Genomic DNA, 8,996 nt, shown 5'->3' with positions numbered 1-8,996 from the left:
ATGCTGGAAAATAAGACACAACAGAAGATGGTTATGGTTTCTGATCTATTAGGCTTCTTCTCTCTACTGCTACCAGGATGTAAGAGACCACAGGGACTCGCACAACTCTTTAAGTTGTGATGACCTCTGACCCTTACTATGCCTAACTGTTATCTTGAGAGGAAATAAATACACCAGTGCATGAGAGGAGGTGAGAGACAGGACTGATTGATCGTGTCGATAGGGGTACATGAGATTCAAGAAGATAGATGTAAAGATTAGCATCGTTTGGACACTTCAAATAGGACCCCCTCCCCACACCCTCCCCCACGTTCAAATCATATCCCCTCCTGGCAACGGAAATGAACACCAGTATAAATAAACCGATACAGATATTTATACACGCTGTGCGTGTAGGCCTATATACAATAATATAAAGCTGACCATTCTCTGATTGTTACTCCTTGATTGAATTTCCCCAACCTTGCCCACCTTGACTTAGAGGGTGGCCAAGCTCCTGATTTACAGTCATAGCTACTATCGAACAAAATGGACGAAAGCAATTTATCTCAATCTGGTGATGCAGATGTATCATTAGCTGCTAATCCAACGTTTGTGAATGTCGCACAACCTGTCAACAAAAGTCTGGGAAAAGTGCTTGCCCCTGCCATATGTATGATCTCTTTTGTTCAGGATCATGTAAATGTGGCAATGTGTATTCGTATAGTCTGAGGTTTCTCTCCCATGCTGCTCCATATCTAATCCTACTGGTGACATTGGACAGAACATTGGCAGATGGCTTCTTGAGAGGTGTTGAAGTAACTGGATCAGGAGTATCTGTAGAGATTACATAAAACAATAGTTACTAGATTGCAAGTATCCTGCTATAGCTTCTATGGCTGTGACTAAAAATATACAGTACCTTTTGTTTAGAACTTATCACACTTATGCAGCACTGGAAACTGATATTTCAATTTAAATGGTGTCATTGAGTTTAGAGGACATTGAAGTTACAAGTATGTTTGTGAAACCAAGACCACCCTCAAGAAGCAGTTCTAGTCACAAGTCAATACCATGAAAATGGAGACTCCAGTAGGGGAACACTTTCAGCTCCCCAATCATACCATTAAAGACATGTCCCAACAGGTAACTAACTTCGTAGACTAACCATCTCAGACACAGTACACCACAGCAGAGATAGAGAGAGTGGACGGAGTGCCCTAGCACCATTCAACTGAATGGGCTCAATATACAGGAAGGACATGACTAACTTTATCCTGCTACATCTCTGTATTCTGCTATAGTTTATTTGCCCTCTCTCCTTACTTAATCCTCGCTTTGTACTCCACAGTTTATCTAAATACCTCTGCTTTCACTGACTCCTTTTGTTCAATACACCATTAACTTCTTTCTTTGTGTTCACCATGTCCTCTCTGTTCCAGGCTCTATTGTGTCTCTTTAATTTACTGTTACTAGTCAGTTTGCCTCTAAAGAAGATCCTGATAATATCAGGCCCACTTACTTTTATAAATTCTCATACACATGTATGCTTTTTAGTGGATGAGCAATATGCTACCATCTTTTTCTTTTCTTTTGGAATTTAATGAGAATGAAATTGTATTATTTTTCTGATCACACCAGATCAGATAAGATTAGCACTGCTCTTCCAGTCTGTAATTCATGCAAGGATAAACATATAAATTTACCTTCTCCTTTCTGAGTGTCAACTGATCTTTCTGTGGTGACAGCCGCTGAGAATGCCTCTGTTTGACTTTCAGCATCTTTCCGGAAAAGATGCATTTGAAACCTATACAATGAAACAAAAAAAATTGTCTGTAAATCATATAACTGAAATAGTAATTTTACTGTACACCCCAAGCTTAATTGTATGCGTAATGAATCTGGTAATGACCAAATCATTACAAACATACATGTTTTTATCATACCTACCCAAGAAAAAATATGAAAGAGAAAAGTAACAAACAAACACTTAGGCAGATTTCAATAATAACATATTGTTAACCCACATTGATTTAAACCCAGATAAGGATGAGATATTCTTTCATACTCTTCTTCAACATATCCATAAACCACGGTACCTTTCAAGAATTGTAAGGATAATTTTGTGTTGCCCAACTGCTTGCCCAACAACTTGAGCTCACATGTCAATGTAAAATTTACTATGTAAACTTCCTGTCTTAGTGAACTGATTGGTTTCATATCGCTAAAAGATGTCCAGTCTTTTGATCAAAGTTTGATGTACACTCATTATTTACCTACTGTGTAAACTTCCTCTTTATGTGAGCAGTTGGTTTCATGAGTGAGAATTGAGATGCTAGCTTACTCCATGACACCATTGTGAAAAATTCCTGTTTACATGAATAGCTTGATTTCAGACTACCATTAATTTAACGCTAGATTACTCTCCACAAGAGATAGTTTCGGCCACCAAATTTAATAGATATTATAATTTTTGAACACTAAACATCAGATCATTCACAAGAAGCTGAACAAAAACAAGCATAGTACTGACTATATATAAAAAATATGATAACTTAGCACAGCATCATAAAGTATGAGCATCAGGCCTACACAAAAAAAACTGGTACTTTCTTACCTCCAGGCATGGCTATATAAAGGTTTATAAAGGTATAGCTATATGTACTAATATGGTCCCTCAATTTGTGAGGCTTATTTACCTAATTTCTTGCATAGCAGTTGGGTTCCTTCAAAAATCCCAAACACAGAAATGTACACATGATTGCTGGAATATTGGACAGACAGTCAGTAGATAACAGTATAACACCCTGTTGCCCACATGAACCATTAAAACTTGATTGCATATATGCTGGCTGTGGCTGACCTTAGAAAAACATAAGGTCTAGTTGCATACGCAGCGGTGTGAAAACATGTGAATCAGTTAGTAGTGATTCTAAATTATTTATGTATAGTAGATGCATTATTTTTATAGGAAAAATTGCAGGTTCATGTGGTTGTACTTGTACAGCACAGTAGGCCTTCCTCACTGGTGTATATTACAAAATTAGGGAATACAGTTACTATGAACACTAAATTCAGATACTTATTACTAATACTATAGGCCTTAGTCCTATGTTATATGCCTAGTTAATTATGACTGGGCATAGGTGAGGCTTTTCTTTCAAATGCTCATTCACAAGAATTATTCCTCAAACAAGGACAGCTGATAACAATTTAGAACCTGGAGGGGTGGGGATGAACAGATCACCTAGGCCTAGTGGTTAGAAAATATATTTCCATCAATTTGTTGAGGCAAAAAAACAGTTTACTTTTTGGTGATGAGAAGGCCCAGCTTTCCATGGCATAAATATGAGGAGTGAAACTAAAGACCCCCAGTCCCTGTCAGTCTTCTTTAGGAAGGATATTTTAATTTTTAACTGTATACAGTACAAAGTGGCTATTCTTACGACTAGTTGTAAGAATAATTTCCGACTACGCATGGGCAGTTGCTATTTTTATGATTAGGAGTACTAATTTTACGACGAGGAGTAGCAATAACTTCCGGTTAGGGTTAGGATTGAGGTTTAGGGTTATATTTAGGGTTAGGGTTACCCCTACTACATGCGCAGTTGCTTTATTTACTTTACTGCACTTGAATTTGCCTTTGTCATAAGAATAGTTTATAAATAATTGTTACGACTAGTAGTCGTAAGAATAGCCACGGCCTATACAGTATCCTCATGACAAGCATTCACAAACAGTGATGATGATGACTCAGTAATACAACTTACTGCTATTTTGTGCTAGGATAAGTATGATAAGGTTAGCATACGCTAGGTCCATTGGAAAAATAATGAATGATAGGCCTAGTTACAAAGCCTAGGCTCATCAAATCATGTATGTTACAAATACAATAGCATAGACACTGCAAAGTTCGAACACCTAAGCCTTAAAATACCCCAAAAACTATCTTCATTTTATTGACAGATATGTACGTACATACTTGCGCACGGGTCATTTTGGAGAGGAAATAACTGTAGCTTCCTAGTTTTTAGTGATATTGGCTTTCGCTTGTAGGTTATCATGGTGAAATTGTGTATTTCTTAGGGGTGTCCGAACTTTGCAGTTTTCTGTACTTCGCAATACTGACAGTTACCTAGGACAATACCCTGTAGTAGCATGGTGGGCTCATAATTGACGCACTTAAGGATTTGTTCAATGATATCTATCAAGGAAAAATCCAAAACACTCAACTTTGTTTTTCATGTGTAGATCCTCAGAAATGTTCTGATCTCAAAATATTTAAGGTTCTGTGCTTATGCACCGTACAATTGAGCAGAATTTGACCACAAAATGTCTGCCGTGTCAAGTTCTTTCATACCCCTAAATTGACACATTCGTTGTAAAGCTAACTGTAGTGTAGGCCTTAGTATACATCCATTGACTTTAGATGCTGTTTGCTATGCTCTGAGCCTCTAAGCTCAGCCTGGTCAGGTTCCAGAGAGCAGTGTTATCATATTGAGGTAATGATGGTTATTTTTAGGGAGTAAGATTTCCAAATGACCAAAAAATGTGCAAAACTGGTGGGAGGGTGTTAAAAGCTTAAAAAATACCACAATTTGGTCAGCAAATAGCTGAAATGATTTCAAACTCATGAAATATGTAATTCTGCTTGACTGCAAAAAGTTTAGGTGGCCTGATGTATCGTTGCTAGTAATAATTGAAGGTGCGTCAATTACGGGGGTGCGTCAATTATGAAGCCTTGACTATACTACTATGTACTAGTATTACCCTATACAGTTTTAGCCTAGCTTAGCAAATCATTACCTTTTTGTGTGATCCTGAAGCAAATGTTCTGCGAAATCTGCGTTGCTAACAGAAGTCAAATCGTGGACATGTTTGTAGAGCTCTTTCTCCATTTGCCAGTTTACGTAGGAACGTAGAAGATAGATCTTCGTGGCATCTCTTCGTCGCTGTTGTTCCTTTGCACTGCTGTTTTTGTCAGGTCCATGCAACAATGGCTTTCCTCCACTTGAACCTACGCTCGTTCCAGGATAAGGTCGTTTTCTTTCGCCCGATTCTCCTTGCCCTGATCCCTTTTCCATGATTGTCACTATACTCTAGTCTAATCGAATGTATTTGTACGAAAATCGTACAGTATTCTTTACTCAAAAGGCACACAAACAACAAACTATCGCGTACGAAAATCCTTTGCGGTAAACAGCACAATAATCTGAAATGCTGTGTTATAACATTATGTGTGCATGGGTACGGGCTTGTTACGCATACGCTTGCCTGTGCTATTCACTGATCTAAATTTGCCACCGAGGTCACGTGAGTTTTCGGGGTCCCATTAAACCTCGCTGAAACCTCGAAAATGCCAGCGCCCTCTAAAAAAAGTCTACGAGCGATATCGCCTTTAACCCCCAAATATCAAAGGAAACATAAAACATGAAGGTCTCATTCTATATAAATCGCAACATATATTATTATTGAGGGATCTGAGGTAGCTAGAACCTTTAAAAAGGCTAAGTACTTGTAGTATACATTGGTGGCAGTTTGACCTTTTCTTGCCATGTATCAAATGTATTAAGCAAAGTATTTTTATAGTATATAGTGTAACTTACGTTGTGCCTTTCTTTAACGAAAATGCAAAGGAAAATGTTTCAAATACTACATGTGATCTATGCAGTGCCATTCTGGTACCATTTTATATTGCATAAGACAAAGGAAAAATATTGAAGTTTCTTAAATACACATCATCTTTATTTAAAATATACCAGATAAATTATAACATACCAACGATGCAGGACTTGCGATACATAGTTAAACGCACGACGCCTGCCGATATAATGGTTACTGAGCTTTATAAGGATCCACACCGTTATACCAAAGAGTATCCGTTCCATCGTGCCATGCAAATTGACTTCCTAAATAATTTCATAAACAATGTCGTTAAGACTTAGGTTTTGCCCAGAGCTAAAACTTTAGATCAGGTCGATATAGTGAATGGGGTAGGGAACGATTACATTACACCATTGAGCTGCACTCGGATATATTAATTCTTTTTTAATGGATAAATTAACCTAGATAAGTGATTACGAATTCCGGAAGAGGTTGTTTTCAATGATACAGTATACCGCAGTTCTTTTTAAGATGTTATAGGGGATAGTTGTAATAAGTATAGCCCTAACTGAATTTCACAACGACGTTAATTTAACACGAAAAACATGATTTTTAAATTAAATCCATGTTCTTTAACTTCATTTGTCAGAAACCGGCACTCCTTGCCCTTACTAACCTCTCCTCCCACCCTTTCCAACCCCCTCCATGCCACCCAAGAAAAACATACTAATACACGTATGTTTATATATGTGGATAACCTATTTAAGTCCCTTGTCTATTTATAGATTGTAGAAAGTCTTAGGGGTTCTTCTTAATATAAATAAAAGCAATGTACCACCCCTTTCAGCAGTCGGCTCTCCTTGCCCTCCATATCTCACCACCATAATATCCCCACATCCGACACCATCCATGTCACCCAAGAAAAACATACTAAAAAAAGTTACATCCGCGCATAACCCATACAAATTCCTTGTCCATGTTATACATTGTAATAAAACGTGGGCGTTCTTTTTAACGTTAATACGACCCATATACCACCCCTTTCAGCAGCCGGCTCTCCTTGTCCTCTCCCCTCACACGGGGAAAAAACACGCGTTTAAATCGCCGTTTTCGGTCTGTAATTGCGACGTAAATTCCGAGTTCCAGCCTGTTTCCGTTACGTTTCCACTCCTGAAACTAGTGATTAAGGTAAGCTTACGACCCAACTTAAACGCGTGAGTTTTCCGCGTTCGCGATGACTTATTTACCGAGTACGCGGTGACCGTAAACGCCAAGTGTCATCCAAATACGGTGAAGCTCACTTAATCGTGCGGTTTCAGGGAAGGGTAATCTTTACGTTTCCGGTCACAATTACAACAGATTCGCTACCTTAAACATGACCGTTAATCTGGAGTTTACGTTTGAATCCAGCAGTAAACTTCTCGCATTGATCATCGTAAACGCCATGATTACACCAATATATACGGAGAAACGTGGTCATCGTAAACACATTACTTACGACCAATACAGGGGCTGGGCTTATTCGCCACGTTTAGGGAGTCTTAATCGGGTTGATTAGGCTGAGAAATACACGGACCACCTCTATCAAATATTACATTTGATTTAAAGAAAATTAAAAATAATAAACATAAAATCACACTCGTTTGATTTTCCACTTTTTCATTTATATATTTGCACCTCATATCGCATCGTAAACGTTTATTTGTTATTTTTACACTTATACAAAAATTATGTAAATGAACGAAATACCACTTCTAATGTGTAAATACATCTAAATGCAACTCAATATTGCTTTACATCATAGTGCTGAATATTCAGCTTTGTGAATACAAAGTTTAAACCTCGAGAAGCCATTTTCCTTTTCAAATTTCAAAACATGCATTATTGTCCGGAGAATGTTTTTTGATGCCCAAATATTACTCTACTTACATTGTGGCAATTATATACACATGCAACGATTTTAATGCCAGGTGAAAGAAGGAAAAAAACAAGTAAATATGGAATGTTTCTATTTTTAGTTACTAGTTTGCAAATCAAAACCTCTGAAAACCAGCTACCCACTTGAAGTAACTTAACATATTTCAGCAGTTAAATTGAACCAAACAAATTTATGTTTAAAATTCGGTGTGTTTATCCTCATATGATATAAACGCCTAGGCACTTCTTCCATGATGGTTATCGGCCCCTCGACCCCCCCCCCCCCAGGCCCGGAAACGGTACCAGCCTCTTTTATGTGGAACGAACTTGACACAGAACACCACTTCCTGCCTCATTTCGTAGCACGCTTAATATTTTGTTGCTGCTTTAAATTTTATTTTAATTAACATATATTTTGATATAAAATGCAATGATAGCCCAAACAAGATCTCTAAATTTTTTACCCTGAAAGTCTGGAATTAACCATGCATGAATAATGAAAGACAAACGTACAAGTACAACAACATTTCGACGACAAGTTATTAGACCTATGCTCTATAGCTATGTCTTATTTTAAAATATGATTTACTAAATGATTCATTAAAAATTAATAGAATCATGCTTTTTTCTTGGCTTTTGTTTCCTGAAAATATTTTAAGGATAACTTAATCCTTAACATTTTATCCCTTGATGGAATATATTAGCTGTGAAGGGAAATTTAAAAAAAAAGGCTTCCATTAAAGCAAAAGTCTAACAAGGAAATAATAATTAATCTGACATCTATTATTATGGGCATATTCTTTCTTCCTTGTTGCATTGATCTCAGGCAGGATTTCGTTTTAAAGGTATCATGTTATTACACCAAATGTTAAATTAGAGAAAACTCTTCTTTATTATACAAAATCGTCCACTGCAACTTGTTTGTATCCGAAACAACGGCGTTTGCTGTTTGTTCCTGGTGCCTCATTAATCAACAAATGCTCAGGACAGGATTATCCACGTGCAACAGGGGCACGAGTTTAAACGTTGGGTAAAAAATTCAAAGAAATATTGTTATAACGTTACATTATTCTACGTTATATATGGTACAAAAAGTTCAAAGAAGTCAAACGAAATGGACTTCGATATGCAGTCTTTACGCTGTTGATCAATGACTGTTTTTATGTGATGTTTTAATGTACGTATCATAACCACCGTGGGCAAATAGATGTCTTTTGTGAGCTATACATCCGGCGTTATCCGGTACCAATGTATCTCTATGGGAGCTCCAATAAACTGTTTGCCACGGGCCTCCCACAAGCTTAATCCGGCACATCAAACAATGACCATTTTCACCATTTGGAGGGGGGTCATACCTTCATTGTTATTGTTCAGCCTAATTAACAGCCCAAGTTGGGGCGTCAGTCGGTACGCATTTTAAAGATACGTCTCCTTTCCTAACGGTGGGTATCCTTTTTTCTGGACTTTTCGCTAAGGAGAACGTCCTTATAAGAATG

General features: G+C 37.5%; 1 protein-coding gene across 1 annotated transcript; it reads right to left on the bottom strand.

Annotated features, from left to right (window-relative positions):
- Positions 1-333: 333 nt before the first annotated feature.
- Positions 334-5,377, bottom strand: LOC139983402 (uncharacterized). The gene is made up of 3 exons (XM_071996942.1): positions 4,786-5,377; positions 1,686-1,786; positions 334-816 (listed from the first exon to the last, which is right to left on the bottom strand). The coding sequence occupies exons 1-3, from the start codon at positions 5,061-5,063 to the stop codon at positions 614-616; spliced, it is 582 nt and encodes a 193-aa protein (XP_071853043.1). The 5' UTR covers positions 5,064-5,377; the 3' UTR covers positions 334-613.
- Positions 5,378-8,996: the final 3,619 nt, after the last annotated feature.

Source organism: Apostichopus japonicus, chromosome 16, assembly GCF_037975245.1.
Source record: "Apostichopus japonicus isolate 1M-3 chromosome 16, ASM3797524v1, whole genome shotgun sequence".
Lineage (NCBI taxonomy): Eukaryota > Metazoa > Echinodermata > Holothuroidea > Aspidochirotida > Stichopodidae > Apostichopus > Apostichopus japonicus.
The sequence above is the reverse complement of the archived record's forward strand: the minus strand, read 5'-3'. Positions and strand labels throughout refer to the sequence as shown.